Raw genomic sequence first — 21,685 nt, 5'->3', positions numbered from 1 at the left:
GGGAGATCGACCAAGGGTTGAAGAGGTCGAACTATCTGTTTTGGACCTGATCATACTGGGGTTTGATTCTTTTGTACCCAATGAATCGGGGCTTTCTACTGCCCCATCCGACCATTTGGAATGATTCATTCGGCTTTTTCAAATTATGGGTACATGCGTCACGCCCTTGATGGGTCTTATTTTACTCGGTGTTAGTGTTACCCCTTCACATCTCCGATGGTTATTTATGACCTTCGGAGAAGGGAATTTGCCATGCTATTTTGTGCTTCCTTTTTACATGTCAATCTTGCATATTAGTTTTACGAGCATGTTGGATTTTTGCCGGGATTTTCAACTTTTTACATTGCTCTTGGCTCCTTGATTCTTTATTTGAGCATTTGGTTCTCGGGTACGTCTCGGTTGTTTGGGTTTTTTGCCCCCAAGCACTTTTCGGGCTGTCTGCTGCCTAGACCTTTCTCTAAGCTAACCGAACCTGTTTGATGCCAGCGGTCAATTCTTGAGGTCGGCGCCTCTTATGATTGTCCCTGGTCTTTTGTTTAGTTCTCTATTTCGGTATGCATTTTGCCTTAGTTCTGTCTGCCCATTAGCTTTACCAGCACCGAGCTTATTTCCTTAAGGTCGGAATGGTGCTTTGGCTCTGTGAGCCTTGAATTGGCCTTTAGTACGCTATATTGCTTCATAAAGCGAGCATTGGGATGCCTTAGTTTAATTTCTTTATACGCTGGCTGTTTTGCGAGATCGAGGTTTTATTATCCTGTGAGAGCTCCTTTGGGAGGTCGGATTCGAATTTTTTTATTTGTGTTCCAGTGCCCTCTTAAGGTCAGCATGGCACTTTGGCGCTTTGGCTATTGTGTTAGATCAAAATCTCATTACCCCATGATTGAAGCTCCTTTGGGAGGTCGGATTCGAATTTTTTATTTGTGGGCCAGTGCCTCAATTCTTCATATGAGGTTGGATTCGGGTTTTCCTGTGTTGTTTTTGTGATATCCGAGCTCTTTTTTGTGAGGTTAGAGCCATGCCTTTATTTTTTCTCTTGGAGGCTCATGGCGTTTATTGATGTTGTTTTTCTGTGTTGGCATTTGCTCCCCAGCCGGTTTTATGGTGCCGGCAGTCCTGTTTCGAGACTGGTCATCTATCTCACTGAGGGTTTCTTCCTCTCAGCCGGTTTTATGGTGCCGACAGTCATTTTTCGAGACCAGTCATCTACCTCACTGAGGGCTTCTTCCTCTCAGCCAGTTTTGTGGTGCCGGCAGTCATTTTTTAAGACCGGTCACCTACCTCACTGAGAGTTTCTTCCTCTCAGTCGGTTTTATGGTACTGGCGGTCATGTTCCAAGACCGGTCACCTACTTCACTGAGGGCTTCTTCCTCTCAGTTGGTTTTGTGGTGCCGGCAATCATTTTCCTAGACCGGTTACCTACCTCACTGAGGACTTTTTCCTCTCTTTTTAATATTTTTTTGCAAAGTAAAAGCTTGCATAGAATATATTATAAGTAAATGCAAATATTAATTTTGACAAATCCTATCTTTTTATGTGATTTAAAGGATTCAGTAAATAATAATTCACATGCTTGATTTATTTTATAATTCTTTCTTAATGGCATACGTAAACAGATAATCCTTTTTTCAATATTTCCCATGTTAAAATTCATGCTTTTAAATTACTTCAGTATACTATCATGTTTAGTCTCATACACACAAGACTTTCATCTTCAATCTTAATTTTATAACTAATCATGATAATGAAGATATTTTGGATTAAAAAAGTGATCGTGCAACTTAGTTATGACATCTTTCTTCCACAACTTGTGAATCACCCCTGCGTTGCCCTTTTTTCTTTATATCGGTATTTTCCTCTATTTGACTTTCGTCGTGTGACTTTTTGATGTAAGTGGTGATTCTTGGGTCTTTCCCTGTCTCGTGGCACCACAAATCTAGAGAATGAGGACTGCAGTCCTTCCTGAGCAGAGCTCGGATCATTTAGGATGCTTCCGATATAATTCTCGCCGTGATTGGCCATGTGAATCTCGGTAGGTGAAGTGAGGATGAGAACTCCAGTGACGAGAAGATCCCCTTCGTCCCCACTGACGGCGCCAATTGATAATTTGAAATTCAGAAAGAAATAGGGTTTCTGTGTGTATAAGTGAGCTTGGTCTGAATGAATCATGCTCCCCTCTTTTATTCCTTTTTTATTTGTCCTCTAGTGGTGCATAACCGCCACCCTGCTACAGTGCCACCAGTCACTGTCACACAGTGCCGTACGTATGGGCATATCTGCCTACCCACTATTATCAGGCAGCCATTTAATTCTTTTATGGCACTCGTGCGGATAAGGTCACAGTATAGTTGGACTTGCTCTCCTACTCTCCGTCACGTCAGATGAGTTGGGTTCCTCTCTGATGAGCCCGGGTCCTCGGTCAACCCGGCCTACTTCAACCGCGGATTGAGTGGTGTACTGATGGGTTAACTTATATAATCGGCTCTGATGCATAGTGGGCTCTGATGGATTTTGTGCCCGACTCTTCTTCAACCTGGGTATCAATGACCCGGCAGTCATCAAATTGATAACATTTTTTATATATCTTTTTTACATTTAAAATATTTAAAAATTAATTAAAAAATATTGCATAATAAAAAGAATTAAATTATTTTTTAAAAAGTTTCTCATTTCAAAAAATAAAATCATTTTTTTAATTTAAAAAATTTTATTAATATAATTAAACTTTTATAAATTTATTATTTTTTTCATATATAATATTTTTTATAAATATTTTATACATGTAAGTTTTTTTTTCTCAATAAATGGAGTTTTAATGTTTTTTATTTCTATGTTTTTTCTAGTTTGGTTCAATAATAATAATAATAATTGTTTCCTGTGTATTTCCTTTTATTTTCTTTAATTATTTAAATACAAAGAAGCAATATCAATATTTTTTTCATGAAATTTAGTTTAAATTCAAAATATTGAAATAATGAGTCTTTATTTTTAACAGTATAAATTAAAAGTTATTTTATTATTTAATATCGTTAAATTTGAATTACATCAAATAAATTTTTTTTACAAAAATAAATTTCTATAAACAGGTTGGATCTAATTATTGATTTATATGATCTAGTTTCATCTAAAAATTATTAGTTTTTTGTCTTAAAGTGAAGGGTTTAGAATCAAAAGCAGGACTTTATTTATTTATTTATTTTCAATAGTAATATCTAATTTGTTTTATTCAATTTAAATTAATTTCATGATTTAAATTAGATTGTTCTGACTCGATCTTTGTTTGATTAAAGAAATAATTCAATTTCATAAAACTTCAATCTAATTTCAATGCAATTCTAAGTTGAGAGTGGATGATACAGTTATAAATCATCACCTTATCACAAAATAAATAAATAAAAAGTAGCACGTGTAGATAATAATTAAAAGGAAAAGGGAGAGTAGAATGTGTAATGTAAAGCTACGGAGTAAACTACCAAATCTCACCGCTGGGATGAAGAGAAAATTATTATTCAGTGTGAAAAATAATTTTAATTTTAAAAATGTATTAAATATTTATAATATTTTTAATAAATTTATTAATTAATTTTTTTTAATTTTATTTATTAAGTATTATAATAAAATTTAAAATATTCTTAATGTATAAGAATTAATTAATAAAATAATTTAAAATTATAAAAATTAAATAATAAAATATATTATAATAAAATTAACTAAAAATTTAACTAATAAACTAAAACAGTGAGTTTATTAAGTTCTATGATATTAAATGCTGATGTGTTGAAATCCGTAGACCGTCTGGTAGAACTCAGTGAAGTCCAATCATTTGCTCTCTTTCTTTGGCTTTGAATTTCGCACTCTTTTCTTTTGGGCGTCGATGTGCTGGAGGGAAGTTTGGGGGCCAGGATTTTTATTTTGACTCGTCCTGGACTTTCTGGGGAAAATTTTATATGTTGAGAATGCCTGTGCAATTAGCTCCTATGGAAGTTGTTGGTTTGGTTGGGAACTGGTGGGATGAAATCAATGAATCTACTCGGTGGCAGGATGGGATCTTCTACGCTCTCTGTGCTGCTTATGCTCTTGTCTCCTCTGTTGCTCTGGTCTTTTTCACTCTCTAATTAATATTTTTGTAATTTTTTTATTCTTTTGGCGGTTTTATTGGATCATGAAATTTTGAGGCTTCGTAGTATTGGCGTTGTGACGAAGCAAAATATTATATTTTACCTTCAAATTCCTCGAATTCATCATCTTTTTTAAGTTGGTATTGATTGGCCTGGAACTGAACAATGTGATCAAGCCTTTTCTTTTCCTTAGAAAGGAAAATATTTAAACTATCATGTCGGAAGTTCCCACAGCTTCAATTATCAGCTAACCTGTTAGTTACTAATTAATTAGTTTTATTTATTCTCTTGATCTGTATAATATTATTAGTATTTTTAAAAAAAGAAATTATTTTGGCTACTGCCTGAATATTTTATGTTTCAATGGTAAATAATTGAGAGTTTCAGGGGTTTGAGTTCCTTGGGTACAGGTCTAGCAAGCTAAACTGTTTGACAGTCTTGTTATTACCTACTTTAGCCGCTAATATATGCTATTTTGTGGAACTTTCTGTCTGTATGGTTTTGGTTTGTATCTAAACACGAACAGGTTAACTGAGTTTAGAGGGTTTTGATAGTTTTCTATTTGATTTTCAGATTCAATTGATAAGGATAGAATTGAGAGTGCCCGAGTATGGTTGGACGACGCAGAAAGTTTTCCACCTTATGAACTTTATTGTGAATGGAGGTGATGCTTAAAGCATCGGTTTGTTCTGATTCTCACTATAACTTTATCGTCGGAGTGCTAACTTGTTCTTTTGGAATTATATATTTTTCAGTGCGCGCAATTTTGTTTGGATTTCACAGGCAAGTGTTTATTTTTCATCCCAAGGTTAGTTGCTGGAGCTTTAGAAAACATCAGTTCCACTCCACTTCCACATCTAAATGTACTCCTGGTTTCAGACTTACCATTTGAACAAGAGTTGTTTTATATTAACATTCATGGATAAAGTTGCTTTCTGCATCATATAGCATCTAGAGTGACTTACGCATTTACACTAACATATTCTAGTGCACCTTCAACCCAGGTGCTAACAGTGATATTATTAGATTTCCCGGGACTTCTTTTCTTTTCTACATACACCCTGCTTCTCCTATTTTGGGCAGAGATATATTATCAGGCAAGTACTTATTTAAGTTGCTCTTTCATGAGTAGTAGGCTGTTTATTTGCATGCTTTTCTCAGTTGCTCATGGAATTCTTTCTTCTTCTTGTTCTCTTTTTTCCTTTTTAAAAAGATTCTGAACTTTTCTTTTTGCCTTTCTTGGCATCCAGGCAAGAAGTTTGCCAACCGATAAGCTCAGAACTGTCTATATTTCAGCCAACAGTGGAATTTACTTCATTCAGGTTTGCTTAATGTTTCAATCTGTTTTACTACAGGTATGACAGAGGCCAAGACTGAACCTTGATTAGGAATTCACTATGTTTCATCATGTTTGTCACATGCAGTCCCATGGAGATATAGCTTATGTTTCCTTCGCATTCTGTGAGTTATTAGTTTATGTGCTGCAGGACCCATGTTGAATCATTATAACACTGTTTGGGGATTAGTGTTAAACATGTATCTTGTTGTGTGTCAACAACTACTGCATCCAAGCATGTTCAATGTTCAAGTTTCCTCCTCATTGATGGCACATTAGATTGAATTCTTGTGGTTATTTGTCCTAGTCTTCTTGTTTTGGGGGGTGTACAGGTGTACCAAGTGGTGATCTTCCTTATATGAATAGTTGACCAGGCACTGTGAGATCCAATACTGGACCTTTGTATTGCATCATATTTTGTAAAATGCCTTATCAAATTGAGGTTTTGAATCAGGTTTGCATCTGGGTATACCTCTGTGTAACGGACAACAGCATTGTTGAGCTCATTGGGAAGATCTTTGTTGCAGGTTAGATCTTATATTATGCGATTGATAAACCTGATGAGTTAAATTTTTGAAATTGAAGTTCTCTTTCTATCTTACTTTTTTCTATTTTAACATTTGTACTTATTACCTAAGTGTATTTTATTTTAATTTTTGTACCTATCTAAGTGTATTATTGCTATTTTTTAAAATTTCTCCAGTGGTATCAATTATAGCTGCATTGGGTTTCTTGTTATATGGAGGAAGGTGAGTGTTCTCTATAGTACTAATGATTATGGTAATACTAATTATGGTTTTTGGAGCCATCTCAGCTCTGTTTGCTCATGTGAAATTACTTTTATTTCTCTTGTTATTGTGTCTTTTTTTTTTCTTCCCATTAATCAGATTATTTTTCATGCTGAGACGTTTCCCCATTGAGTCTAAAGGGAGAAGAAAGAAGCTCCATGAGGTTTGATGCCTTTCATTTATCATTTGTCTTATGTTTGCAGTCATTATTAGTCTTACTACCACCCACTAGATATGATAAAAAGGTAGAAAGTGAACCAAGTCATATGGAGGATGAATTCTGTGTATATCATTTTGCAATATGAAAATGACAGTTAATTTTAAAAAAATGCTTTTGCCTATTGTTCACCAATGCCATTTTTGAATTATATCTCAGAAAATTAATAATGTTAAGTGATGGAAATCATTTATTATGACACTTTGGAAGGAACTACTTCCTCATTTCTGGACATGAGCTTAAAGTCAAATAATTGGAGGATCACAAATTTACTTTGTAACCTGCATCTCCATAGAAACTTGAAATTCCTATGGAGTTGCTAGTTGATCCGTATCACTAATGATTTCAGTACTTCTGATTGTGTATGCAATCTTTAGGGCACAAATGTTTGGTATCAGAGGTGTTCCCTTGAATTAGGTCATGCACGGTAATAGAACTTGAATATGAATAAATATGATATATATCATTATTATGAAACACTGTCACAAGCTTTAAAGAGATATCACCCATAATTTGAATTGGAAACATTAATTGATCTTCTTGTCACCATAGAAAAAATATATGAAACAAGGCTTCGTTTGAGTTTGAACTACTATTAATGAGATAATATTTGCACTGTTGCAGATTGGATCAGTTACAGCCATATGTTTCACATGCTTCCTTATAAGATGTTTTGTGGTAAGCTTGATCAATAATCTTCCTTTGTTGAATTTTATGAAAAATTTTCTAGATCTGCTAACCGCAAAATGTGGATCAAGGAAGCTGCTACTCATCTAATATATTGTATGTAATTCATCCCATTCAGCTATGCCAGCTGTTGGAAATGATATCCAGAAATATTAACTTCAGGCACATTGCTAATTTGAATAGTACATAATGCTAAATCATGCAGATAAAACATCAAGCAAATCATTTTTAATTTGTAATAAATTAATGAATAATCAACGCACATACATATGATGCAAAAGCTTCCTGATATTCTTCTTGATTGATCAAAGATGATGTGAACACTTTGAAAAATCATTAGAATTCTGAACTCAGTATTCAGGTTGAGGAGGGAATGTGATCTCAAATCTCAATTTTCTGGAAATATTTGGGCAATGTGCTGTACTTGATTCAACTGAAGTGAGAGATGGGAATTACCTTAACAATTCTTCTTGATCAAGTTTAAGGTTTCACAAAGAAGACATCTTTGTTACTGCGGGGAAAACAACATGGAGGGTGCTAAATAGTTTTTATGAACTCAAACTCCATGGCAGCATGAAATGTTGGGACATTAAGAAGTTGCTTCAGATGTTCTCACCATATCATACTTGAATGCTCATTCCTTCTTTGCACTGAGGTGATGAAGTTTGAGCATCTGTGACTTTTTCATGAAGTGACTGGTAATTAGAAATTATGTAGATTGTAGATAGCCATGGTGGACTTGGTTGTTGAAATGATGATATTCTGAGAGAAAGTGGAATTGTGCATAGCTTGATAGGCAAAAAGTTGAAGCATTCTTGAGATGCTTGACCTAAGAACCACTGTGATCTATGCTTAGTCATGAGACTCATCTAATATGATATATAATTATGATAATTGACTGTTCAAGTTTATAATTTGCTCTATTAGGATAAGATTGATAAGACTGGAGCAGCCATACGGCAATAGTGATATAATATTTGGTTTCATCATGTGATGGATTTTTTTTTCTGAAAATATCATGTGATATATTTGTGCTTTTTTTTTGTGTGCACGCGCGCATTTAACTCAATTCTTAACCTGCAGGTACTTCTTTCAGCTTTTGATTCAGATGCATCACTCGATGTTTTGGACCATCCAGTTTTGAACTTGATCTATTACATGGTATTCTTGGCTTACTATACATGATTTAGCTCCGCTACTCTACTTCATTGTATCCATAACTTTTTTTTATTGCATTTTACAGCTGGTTGAGATTTTACCCTCAGCTCTAGTGCTCTGCATTCTGCGGAAGTTGCCTCCCAAGAGAATATCAGTGCAATATCATCCAATTCGTTAACTGCAATGTTTCTTTGTTCTAGTGTGTTCATCCATGGTTCAAAGTTGGTGATATTGGAGCTAAGCAAGGCAGAGAAGAGCCAGAAAAACAAAAATGGATACATTCTGGTATGGCTCATGATAGCGGCAATTCTTTTCACATGTCGTAAGGGAAGGCATTAGATTTATGGCTTGAGGCTTTGGTTATTTGATACCTTTATGAAGTTTATTTATCTGAAATTTTGGGGAAGGGAAGTTTCTTTAGTTCGTGGTAGTTGCCTTGTCTGGTTTTAGCCCTAGTTTAATGTTTAAAATGCTTGGAGAACAATTGATTGAAATGAATTTTTTACGTGCATTCTTTTCACTTCCCTTAAGATCCCCATCCCCCCCACAATAAACCTTCATACGATATCTGTTACTTGAATATGGAAGACTAATTTAATGTTGTATTAACCTGCCTGAGAGCAGGTACCTCCTTTTAATTTGCACTTTGATGAACCTTTGTTGTAGGGTTGGTTTGGGAGGTTTGAGGTTCAGGGGACTAAAGTCTGATTTTAATTGCAATCAAATTCACTAACTCTTAGTTCTCTTTCTTTGGAATTAAAGATTTTATAAAGATTTAATTTAATTTTTTTTTATTAAATTCACATTTGATATTTAAGAATTTTTTTTAATTTATAAAATTTTCATTTAAAAAAAAATCAATTATGCATAATTTTATAAAAATTTATTTAAATTCTTTTCTCGTAAAATAAATTCCAAAATAAAATCTTTTAGTTGAAAATTAGACTGAATTTTGAACGACTATTTTGATTTGGTTTGAAAATGATTTTAATTAAGTCAGTTTTATGGATTTTAATCTTGGTTAAATCGTTCTAATTCTGTTGGTCTCTTCTCATTTGTTTAGAGTTTCCTCCTGCATTGATCGCTAATTTAATCGCGTCAAAGATCCATTTCGTATCAGTATATATTTTGTTCTCGTTGCCAATCTGAGGAGAAAATTGAGCAGCGACCCAGTATGTTGAAAACGTTCAGTTTTTATTAATAAAGAAAATATTTAATGATCTGTTTGTTTTAAGAATGTTAAGGACTTGCATTCCATTGACACAAAACAGATGAAAAAAAATAAAATAAAACCGACTTATGGAAAAAGTAATTTACTGTCATGTTCGTTCTTTTTTAAAAAAAAACATTAATTATTAGTTTATATTTCAAAATTTCCTTGTATTTTATAAAATAATTCTTTACTTTTATCAAATAATATGCTGATTAGCTTATTCCAGTCTTATCAAACAAATAAAATAATATATTTATTTAAAATTATAAATCTAAATAATATATAGACAAAATTATAAAAAAATTAAACGAAAATAAATTGTTTAATATTTTCTTTGAATAAGAGATTATAAAATTTGATTTTACAAAATATATATTGAGGAATTTTAAAAATAAAGACAAATTAATTAACTTCAATATAATACATGATGTAATAATAATTCATCCATTATAAAATATATATTTATAATTTGAATTTGATTTTGGCAAATAGACAAAGCCAAGCTGAACACATGAGAAACAATAATTCAGTTGATCTATATATTAATGATCTATTCAGATCTGGTTTCAACCGATCAATAACTTAATTAGAACATTTTCAGAATATTTGAAAATATTCAAACAGTTGAAAATCATATATCTAAATCAAATTATTTAGGCGTATTTGAAATTATATTTTTCACCTTTATCAATTGCTTGTTCTTTTGATTAAACCATAATAGTATTTGAGCATCAGACTTTCACCACTTTGTTCCACCAAGGAACAAGCAGAGTAGAGACTGCAAAGAACCTAAATTTCAGAAAAAGAATTAGCTGCATGAGTTTCAAAGAAAAGCCAGTCAGCAAGAAATGGATAAAAACACCCTCTATCATCAACTAGGACTTTCAGAAGCTTCCATTCTTGATATAAATTACAAAAACTTGTCTCTAAGTTATGCATGGCTCCATCAGCAGGCAATATCATATACATAGTTAAACCTCTAAAATGAAGACATGTCAGGACAGATAATATTAGAGAACTGTGTCAACTTTATGACACCTAATCGCAAGAGTTGACAAATGGCAACCAAAAGGTACTGCTCATTAGCCTGCGTTTCTATTGGTCTGATCAATCTTGATGCACCTCCTCTGCAGGTGGGGGAGCAAATCTCACATTTGCAGGCCGCGCCACTACAACAGCCTCATCAGCGAATAGCGATTTAATAAATGATGGGGTTCGCAGCGGCCGACGACCAGTCATTCGAGGATATACATCCTCAAGAAAATAATAAGCATGGCCAGCTATCATTCCCTGGAACACAAAGTAGTATTTGCTAAATAAGGGACGTAAAGCCACTTGTTAGAAAAAAAAGGCTGCAAATTTGGAAGATGTTTACTGGTGAGAATAATTAATCGGATGGGAAAGTAGCCAAGCATATTTCTTAGAGCAGTCAAGTTGTACAAGCATTCAATTATTATTATTTTTTCCTTCTAATTTTATGGGGTGCTAGTAATATTTTGTGCTCAGGAAAAAATGGAAAGTGGAGCCTACTGTCCTAATCTATATATTTAAATTGTGACTCGTGAACATTACCGAGTCCTGACATAACTTGTTGCAACACACTAATCAAGTTCATTCATCCCGTTCAAGCAGGCCATATCATAACCATTAACCATCCAAGCACTTGGACTTCCATTTTCAGAATTTTGCTCAATGGTCAAGCAATGTAATTTTGTTCTGAAATGAAGGTTTTGAATCAATGGGCTTGAGAGCACATGATTAAGAACATGCCCAACATGCACCTATGATTAATAAAGAAAACATGGAAATATTGATGCTTAAAGGGAATATTCAATAAATAAAACACACCAGTAGATCGACCCAAGCACTAGCACCAACAAGGACGGAAAATCCCAAAAGAACCTGCATGAATACAAGCAAATTTTTACCCAATGATACTTTCCAAATCATTATAATTGTGCGAGGGTTGGGGGGAAGGAAAGAGAAAATGAAGAGAATTTAAGCTCACGTATCAGGTTAAATGTGAGTGAGTTGGAACTTGGAAGGCAAATTGTGGAAGTCTACCGTAGTACAAGCATTTTAATTACATTAGCACAACAACTTGATGTAAGAGGAAGTTAACTCACCCATGGTAGGTAAGCTGCTGTAAAAGTAAAGAGGCCCAAGAAACTCATATGGATAAATGGATTTTGCTTGCTCCAGACGTAAACCTGTAAATATGAAAAAGTAAGAGGGAAGCTTTGGCGAATAATCAATTAAAAAGAACTACCAACAATGATGTGCCATATGTAGGCAAAGACTAACTTACCATCATAAATGTCAATGAGTTGCTAAGGAATATGATTTTCGCAAATGATTCTGACAAATAGGGTATCATCCCCCCAAGAAGAACAATGCCAGTCAAAACAGTTGCACCAAATAACAACATGTAAAAGAAATCTGCAGTCCTCCCCCTGAAAGAGTTCTCCTCAAGAAGTTTGCAGTATCGAGCAAGAAAGAACATGTGGAATAAAAAGTCCAGGTCTGGCATAACGAAAAGTCACTTTAAAAATAACAGAAATTAGAGCAAAGATATTATTTGAAACATGCCTAAACACTATGCAGATGAGAACATGAAACTCAATATTTGCCATGATAAAGCAATTTGACATGGCAAAATAACAAGATGATAAAGAGGCTTTCAACTAAAAGGAATACTTAAGTGGAGGTGCTTCACAGCAAAAATATCCATAACACAAAGTACAAGTACTTGTGTGAATAGTCTACATCGAGCAATTATCTGTCACATGCATGTGCACCTCAATTCCATTCTAGCTTCTCTGAGTTTCCCTCAACCTCTAGTTCTGCTTTCACATCCGGGGATGTTCTTGGGAACAACTCCGCTCTACCCTGTGTGTGTCTTGTGTGTATGACTTTGAACGTGGTACATAACAAAGGTGCCAGGTAGACTGCAGAGAATTCATTTTTGATAACCTAAAGAGCGGAAGATGACTATTACTTCTACTTTTACTTATGCCTTGTCTGAAGTTATGCTCGGATAAATCCTACCACTACTCTCTGATATTTCGACTCCTCATTTTGCTATGCGGTATCTGTGTCGTGCGATACGTCATGGGATACAATGTGGAATATGTGTCTACAAATATTCGTGCACTCGGACACTTGAGTGACATATTCATGCATTCTTTTTTCTCAGAATGAAGAGCGTGTATTTAGATAAAAATAGTTATTTGGTTGTATTTTGAATGATATATTTAGTTGTATTTAGATAAAAATAGTTATTTGATTGTATTTTGGATGATATATTTAGTTGTATTTAATAATCTATTTAGATTATTGATAACATATAAAAAATAGGATCTGTTAAGATCATAACAAGTGTATTGTGCGAACCTTTCCTCCTGATCGGACGATTAGACCGGTCCGTAGGAAGTCCAACCTATTGAGCACGAAGAATAAGACCACCAACACCCCTGAGTTTACTAAAGTCTGAAACAGACAGATTGACCTCTTTAAAGCCCAGAGATGACTGGCAGACCTCTTCAAAACTCATACTACAACGAGGCTTTGAATGCAGATGTGGCTGGCCTCAGTGAATGGAAGAAACTCACCTCCATATGGGTCAGATGAACCAGCCACGACTTGATAAACCAGGGTAAGGATGCCGACCTCCTATGCATTGATCGTCCCTTTGATACAGCACCGGAATCATTAATGCGCATGCAAAACCTACAAACTAGCGAGCTTCGCATTTATGGTCCTGTAACCCATCTTAATGTGCCGCCTGACACACCTGCCAAAAAGCATCTCTACTCAATCTGAATGAGATATGGCACAAAAGGCGTCAAAACGACCAGAGATATAAATACCATTGAACTAACCCTAAATCACTTTCTTCTCCAAGGAATAAACCATCTCTCTCTCGCCGACACACAGAGAGAAATCCAAAAACTCATTCTCTCTCTCTTAGGGGTTTTCTCTTCTCTTCTCCTCTCCTCTTTCCCTCTCTGTTTTATTTCTCTCAAACACCATTAAAGGGTCCCAGATTTGACTTGAGCGTCGAAAGGTCTTTACCGAGGCATCCCCGGTAGATCTCTGACCATCTTCTCATATTTTGCAGATCCCTTCATCAAAATCAAAGATCAAATATAGAGGGACCCTATGAAACCAATTATAGATCAATGGTCAACCCATCAAATCGAACCTCTGCCCAAGTGTCCGCATCTGGACACCCCATCTCACTTCATCAACAATAATTATTACTATATAACTATATTTTTTTTTTATTCTAGTTTATTGTATATAACATAATGTATTCAAGCACTCATGTTTAAACTTAGATCTATATCCCTGTATTTTCCATTTAGAATGTTGACAAGTTAGATATAGGGATATGCACCCATTTCTAACCTGTATCCAAGTCCAAGTAACATGGCTACTACTGCTGGTATTATTACTACTAACATGAATTGGCATCATAACAAACAGTTTTAAAAGAAGCACCACATCAATGAAATAGATAAACATTCCACTACCCCTTTTAGATATTGTTTCCATTTTGATTCAAGCACCTGAAGATGTTAGGCTCTACATAAATATCTGACACAAAATTACCAACACTAGAGGAAGAAGCTTATAATGCAAATATGGAGCATTATTCTAAATGAATCATAAATGCAATTAGCATATGAACCATTACACAAGCAAAATTTGAAATCGAAACAAGATTAAAGATTCAAACTGAAGTCCTTAACTAAGAGTTTGTACAGCACTTATTTTCACCTATGAAGTGCCAGAAATTTATTAATACTTTTTCATATTGCTGCTCTCAGCTTTCACTTTATCTAATATTAAAACTGAAAGTACAACACTGTGACAGTCATTGGGACCATTCACTCAAATAACTTCAATAACAAAAATTATGTGACTTCATGCTTATCCAAAATTTTAAACCAAATGAGGCATGAAACTTATGCAGTATTGGTTGACAAAGCGTTAATTCTTTGAAAATGGGGAAGCAAAGGTATTTTCAATGACAAAACCTCAGCAAATGCACTTGAACAAGTAAACATTGCTATTGCATGTACTATATGGAGAGAATGGAAATAGGCAGGACTAGAACAATGTTGCTCTGCATGTTATATGCCTAACATTAGAAAACATACAATTCTTTATTTCTAATACACTTTATCAGACAATTGCCATAACACTTGCAATAAATTGCATTAACATGAGTTTAAAATTTTGTGTCATGCATAAAATAGAAATAACTTTATCTATAAGCAAGCAATTGCATGTTTGTTTTTATAGTGGAAAATCTTCATTGCGAAGGTAAATATAGAACCTCCAAATCCACATAAGCCTATTACAATATGCCCAAAAGTCTCATCTTTCAGAATTCAGGGGAGCTGAGAAACTAGACAAGCTGATTTTATACCTACATCCCACACCTATATAATAAGAGAATGAACATGTTTATCCTGAATCATTACAGAGATTTGATTCCATGACCATGGCGGTTATCAAATCAAAATGTGAGTAGCCGAATATTTAAAAAGATATATATTCATATGATACTTTTCATTTTGAAAGTGGAGAGATTGAAAAACTACATTTACCTTAAATACTCATCCCTAAAATAACAATGCAATCGTTTATCATTTACACCTCAGAGTTTAGAACATACCCATTTTTCGGAAGTACAGGAAATTGGTGATAAGACGCCAGAATTGATAATGCTTAACCACAAGTGTAGGATGCAAGTACAGATTATGAGGAGATATTATCTGCAAAGGGAGAGAAAAGTTGCTAAAGCTTTTAAACCATCCAATTGCATATTCAGAGGATCAAAACTACGAGTGGAAGAAACAAAAAGAATCCAATTGAAATTTCAATGCACACCTAGATAAAAATAAACACAACATAAGATTAAAACTAATCAAGTTCATGAGCACCGAGCCCAACCCTTTGCATTGGATCCTTAATTGTGCAAGAGAATTGGAGAGAAATTTAAGAGAGAATAAAGAGAAAAGAAGAAATGAAATCTGATTTCTTTTATGTTGTTTGGATAGATTAATAATTTAGAGGAGAAATCAAGTTTCTCTCTTAAAAGGATGGAGGAGAAATAACAATTCTACCATTGGTTCTTCCATAGAACTTAATAATCTACTCTTCATAAGTGTTTCCAGAATATGAACTCAGAACTGAAATTGACAGTGAAACTAACAAAAGAAAAAAAAAAAGAAGTCTGACATGTAAAACTAGCACTTAAGAGTCAAAATATCCATAGTTTTATTCAGAAAAAAAAAAAGAAAAAAAAAGAAAAGAAAAGAGCAAAACCAACAATATTACAACACAATGAGCAACGATGCAATGGATATTGTCAGCTTAAAATGGAAAGAGCATTAATGAACCAGAAAAAGAAAATGAAAACAAATATATACTTGCTGCACTAAAATACAGAGCATAAATGGTAGAGAAATCCACAGATTCATGTTTCTCTTATATTTGGAGAAGAGCATCGATGTATTTTCTCCTTATTTCCTTCCAATTTCCACCATTTTGGAGGACATAAAATGGGTCATTTGTATCTGATTGGGAAATGTAATTTCCCTTCTTCCTCTCCTTTCTCTCCATTGCTTCTCCTCCATATTTTCTGTCAAGACAAGAGATGTTTCATAATTTTCATTTCTTTTTTCTCTTCTCTCCATATCTCCCCATCCAAACAAAGGGCAAGGGATAGCCTGATACAAGTGGATATTACTCTATATGTTATTGATAATGGTTCTACTTCTAAAGCTAAAACACAAGACTGGTAGTTTTCCTTCCCTACTATCCTCGAACCCAACATGGATAGTGAGCCTTGAACTGAACTATGACCTTAAAACAGTGTGGAAAAGATGCCTGTGATACCAATGGCCCCAAAGCTAAACATCAATAGCCCAAGTCATTAGTAAGATATACCAAAGAAATAATTAACATAACTTTGAAAATGCAAATGATTGGTTAATAGAATCAGAAGTTTGAGCTGCAACCGAAAAGCACATAATAATTCACATTAAACATGATAAGGGAATGGCTAAAATTAGCAAAATTAGAAAACCCAAGTCAGCTAAAGTCAGCTAAAAACAATAATTACCCATTTGTCTAGCAACAGAATTACCAACAATCCAGAAAATCAATGCAGAAACCTTATTAACAGTTTTTATCCACACCAATATTCAACTCCAATAAATATTAAAAAAGGAAGAAAAAAAAAGAAGCTAATCATAAAGGATTGAAGAGGTTGAAGAAATATACGTCTAAGGAACAACCGATGGTGGTGACAATAGCTGCTGTAAGATACGAGCGGGTGATGACAGGCATCTGCTTGTACCATTCCTCAACTGCTTGAGCCATAAGTACAATTTTCCTTTAATCTCTAGTTGATAAAACGATTCAGGTAGAATTTTTGAGACCTAAATCACGTAATGATCTGGCGATTAATAAATCCTTCGGAGCAAGAAATCGCAAAAGGGATTTCGAAGATCGACACACAGTTTTTGGAATAACACAAGGAAAGAGGTATTTCTCGCAGGATAGCTAACAGATGTAATGTGCCCCGAGCGTTCTAGCTTGGTTATGGTGACTAATACCGACGAATCAATAAAGCGCGTGAAGTTCACAGATCAATAATTTTTTAGGTTTGGGTTAAAATCCTCATTTCTTACCATCGAGTTTAAATTAAATGCTTGGCAAAAAAAACAGTTCAAATTAAATTAATCACCTAATTAATATGAAAATACATTCTTAAATCATTTGAATAATAAAATTAGCTGTTTTTTTTTTAAATAGGGATCAGGAGAGTCGAACCTTTCAAGGTTACAGGATGCACTTTTCACTAGGCTAAGCCTTGAAGTGCAATAATAAAATTAGCTTTAAACTCACTTATTTCGCATATAATAAAATTGCAAGTAATAGTAAACTTTAAAATAAATTACTAGAAAATCACACTTAGAAAAAATAGTTTGGCATGGAAAATATTAGTTCGATTCTTAAATATTATAAAATAAATTATTGTTAAAAAAATTAATAGTGCTAATAATATTTTTAAATTAGAAGATGACTTTAAAATGTTAAAAAACTCTTTTAAAAAAAATTGGTGCAAAAAATATATTTTCAAAATATCTTGACTTTTATAATAACAATATAAATTCTTATGAATATTCATTTCATATTTTGAAATACGAAGAGTCTAAATATTGACATCTCAACAGGTATTTTGATTTATAGAAGTTCTAAAAAAATATGGTTAGTTTATTAATGTAACAAATGGAGGTGATGAATGAGAGACTCTACTGGTCCTTTATTTGAAAATGTTAAGATTTTATTGTATAAGATTAAATGAGTTTCTTTCTATTGGACAAAAATATCAATCTCCTACTTATTCTTTGCGGGATATATATAATTTCGATTGAACCGTCACGTCACCATCAATTCTATTTGCGACGTATATTTTTTCTGACATTAGTCCTATTATTAAATCAATAATTCATTTTGTTAGGGATTTCAGATAATTTATTAATGGTGGTTAGCTAAACAATAAATATTAAGCCAACTAACTTATATTTTTTTAATCAAATACGTCACATCAATACTTTCTCTGCACATATGTATTTAAAATCTCGTGGTGGTCCGAGCTTTGAGAGAAGCCCTTAACGACATAATTGGACCATTTTAATAGTTGGTCTTGTTATGGTCAATCTGATCGGTCTGTAAAATTTTTTCTATACCATCTCTATTTTCTATATTGTTTGTGTTTCGACTTGTCATAAGCCCTTAACAACATGATCGAACTTCCTAATAGTCGGTCTTGTTATGCCCCAGTCTGATCTATTCGTAAAATCTTTTTTATACGATTTTTATCTTGACACACGTATTGTGATTCTAAAGGATATTTTTATTTATATGTTATCATTATTAATCAATTTTAAACAGAAGCAATTTAAAAGACAATAGATTAAAATGATATTGATAAAAAGTTGACACTTAATTCTATAAAAAAAAACATGGATTGGGTTTCAAAATGAATTAAATTTAAAAATTACAATTAATTTGATCAAAATTAAAATTATAAAAAAGGTAAAAGATCTCTTTAAACTCTTGATAAATTTTCAATCGTTCACTTAAATTCCTAATAAATTTTTTAGTCTATTGAAATCTCTAACTAAACCATAATGAACAATTAACTCATAAAGAGTGTGGATGCAAAGTGTGCTGAAGATATGCCATTTCGATAAGCATTGAACTGGATTAAAAAGTGTGGATGGGATCGAGTCCTTTTCGAATTGGATGCTCAGATACTTGTGATGTCAGTTAATTGTGCTTTGTTGGATGATTTATCGTCTTTTGGCCTTTTGGTTCAAGATTGTAAACTGCTTCTATATAGTTATGAGGAAGCAAAGTGTGTTTTTGTTCATAAATCTGCGAATGATGTCGCTCATGTTCTAGCAACATCGACTCATTCTGAGTCAGGTCAAGGAGTTTGGGTTGATGTCCCTCCTCCTCACATTATTTCAATGTTCTTTTTGAATTAATGAAATTTTCTTGTCCTTTCAAAAAAAAAAACTCATAAAGTTTCTTCCCGATACACTCTACTCATCTTTACTAATTCATTATTCATCTTTCTCCTCATACACATCACAGTCCCATTCTTAAATCAAATCCTCATTTCCTCTACAAATGTCAATCCTCTCCTGCAGTCCCAAATCCAATTCTATTCTCTTCAACAATAATCAGTCGGTTCTCATTTTTAATCTCAATAACCTTTGATATCTCCAACTATGGTGACCATGGTTCTTAAACGATATCCATGCTGATTGATGATTGAGCTTATAGGTCAATAACAAAACGAGTGAAAAGTACAGGTATAGACACACCAATCCTCAATGCAAATTGTAATATCCGGCTATATTCCGGTATCGGAATTCCTACCATCCGGTGGAATCCCGGATGTCGGAGACCTCTAGAAGGGTAAAATCATGTTTTGTAAAATGTTTTAATGTATTTTATGTTTTTAAGCTAGAAGGAAAATGAGTTTTTGCATGAAAATAGTCTTGAAGGAAAACTCAGGTTCGGCCGCCGAACATGCATGCACTTCGGGAGTGCTTTAGGCCCCCGAAAGCATAAGTGAGGGAAGTCCAGGTTCGGCCGCCGAACTTCATGTTCGGCCGCCGAACATGGCATGCATGCGGAGGCACGTTCGGCCCCCGAATGTGGCCTGGCCAGCCACCTATAAAAGGGTCCCTTAGCCGAAACAAGTGAGCTTTTCTCCCCATTTTCGGCCAAGGTGAGCTCTCCGCCGTCCCTCACCAATCTTGAGTTCCTTCCTTCAAATCTTTCACGATTTTCACTAGTTTTCACTTTGTTTTGAAGTTTTTCGAGTATAGAGCAAGTTTTGGAGCTTTGAGGTTCAAGAAACTCAATCTCTCCCATCTCCGAGCTAGGGCCGTTTTCCTCTCGATCTTCAAGAGGTAAGGGCCGATCTTGAGCTCACTATATGTTTTAAACAAGTTTTATGCAAGTTTATGGAGTAGAAATGCATGTTTAGGTTGTTTTGAGTTTATGGGTTTAATGTGTGTTTATGAGCAATGTGGGTATGTTTAATGTGTTGTAGTTGGGGTTTAGGCTAGTTTGAGACCCCTATGGACTTGTATGCTTGATTGTGTATGATTGAGAGTGTTGTAGAATAGGTTTATGCATGTTTGAAAGGTTTGGGAGGCGTTTGTGCATGTTGGAGCTGAGTTTCTGCCACTTTGGAGAAACTCAGGTTCGGCCGCCGAACCCGCTTGTGGAGGCAGCCTTCGGCTGCCGAAGCCTGCCCCCGAAAGAGGACTTTCGTCTCTGGAGGGCAGTTTCGACCGCCGAAAGTACTGCCGAACATGCATGAGTTTCGTCTCTGTCTGGGAGTTTCGGCCGCCGAAGGTGCCGCCGAACCTGCCTGACTTTCGGCTCTGGAGGGACTTTCGGCCGCCGAACCTGCCGCCGAAAGTGCCATGTTCAGCCTTCCTTTGCATGTTTTGCATGATTATTTTGAGGTGTTTTAGGGGGTTTTTGGGGGATGTTTTTTAGAGTCATGTTCTAGTTATTTGGTCTCTCATTTGAGTCCACCTGTGTAGGTTCAGACCCGAGGAACCGAGGACCCCAGCAGTGAGTCAGCTGCTTCAGTCATTGTCAGAGCTAGCTGAGGTGAGTAGAATAAACCTTTATGTTTTAAAGCAAATAAGTTATAAAGTTTGAGCATGTTCATGCATCATGAATGCCATGTGATATCCTAGGTTGTTGCATTAGAATTCACGAATATGTTGCATTGCATTCTATGATGTTGATGTGGATTGGTTATTGGATGATCCTTTAGTCCTCATATGATATGATATGATGATGGTACGGCATGATATGGTATGGAAGTCCGGTTGACCCATTCTACGTCCCGGCACTATGTAAGAGAAAGACCGGTTGACCCATTCTACGTCCCGGCACCTTGGAAATGTTATGTTATGATATGTTTAAGAGAAAGACCGGTTGACCCATTCTACGTCCCGGCACTTTGGAATGTAGAGGACTATTGGTGACAATACCATCCGTGATGTGATTTGTCTGTGATGTGTTGCATTCCATTATGGCATATGATTTAAATGTTTTTATTATTCTGCTCACTGGGCTCTAGTAGCTTATCCCTTTCCCTAATCCCCCAGGGTTGCAGGTACGGGCTAGACAGAGAAGTCAAGAAGAGTAAAGTCATGCTTATGTAATAGTTAGAAGTGTGGACATGATAAAATTGTGATGTAAAAGAATTGTAAAATGATGTAAAAGTTATGAATAGTTATGTCATGTAAATGTTGATTTTGAGGTTTAGAAATTGTGCTTGACCGAGTTTATATAGTAATTCCTTTTGTAAACATGATCTATGTTTTATGATGCTTATGTTCTACCAAGCTTGTGTATGAGGAAGATGCCCCATTGGAGTATTTGATGAGAGCTCCAGTGTGGGGTTTATGTTTATGTTTATGTATATGCTTATGTGCATGCACAGGTTGAGCTTGGTAAAAGAAAAGAAAAGTTCAAATTTTTATGTATGTTGTTGATCATGTATGGGATTAAACAAGTTTACAGGAGGTATGTCAGGCTTGCTAC

General features: G+C 34.7%; 2 protein-coding genes across 2 annotated transcripts; one reads left to right on the top strand and one right to left on the bottom strand.

Moving 5' to 3' along the window:
* Positions 1-3,777: 3,777 nt before the first annotated feature.
* LOC110605529 (tobamovirus multiplication protein 1) lies at positions 3,778-8,820 on the top strand. Its single transcript, XM_021744149.2, has 11 exons — positions 3,778-4,094; positions 4,689-4,779; positions 4,871-4,923; positions 5,120-5,212; positions 5,366-5,437; positions 5,906-5,978; positions 6,155-6,200; positions 6,339-6,402; positions 7,081-7,134; positions 8,227-8,304; positions 8,387-8,820. Exons 1-11 carry the CDS (start codon positions 3,945-3,947, stop codon positions 8,477-8,479), a joined length of 867 nt encoding a protein of 288 aa, XP_021599841.1. The 5' UTR covers positions 3,778-3,944; the 3' UTR covers positions 8,480-8,820.
* A 1,543-nt stretch (positions 8,821-10,363) lies between these two features.
* Positions 10,364-17,131, bottom strand: LOC110605393 (derlin-2.2). The gene is made up of 6 exons (XM_021743958.2): positions 16,814-17,131; positions 15,201-15,300; positions 11,823-12,037; positions 11,641-11,724; positions 11,363-11,416; positions 10,364-10,804 (listed from the first exon to the last, which is right to left on the bottom strand). Exons 1-6 carry the CDS (start codon positions 16,910-16,912, stop codon positions 10,622-10,624), a joined length of 735 nt encoding a protein of 244 aa, XP_021599650.1. The 5' UTR covers positions 16,913-17,131; the 3' UTR covers positions 10,364-10,621.
* Positions 17,132-21,685: the final 4,554 nt, after the last annotated feature.

This window comes from Manihot esculenta, chromosome 17 (genome assembly GCF_001659605.2).
Source record: "Manihot esculenta cultivar AM560-2 chromosome 17, M.esculenta_v8, whole genome shotgun sequence".
Classification (NCBI taxonomy): domain Eukaryota; kingdom Viridiplantae; phylum Streptophyta; class Magnoliopsida; order Malpighiales; family Euphorbiaceae; genus Manihot; species Manihot esculenta.
Note: the sequence above shows the minus strand (reverse complement) of the source record. Positions and strands in the feature narration are given on the sequence as shown.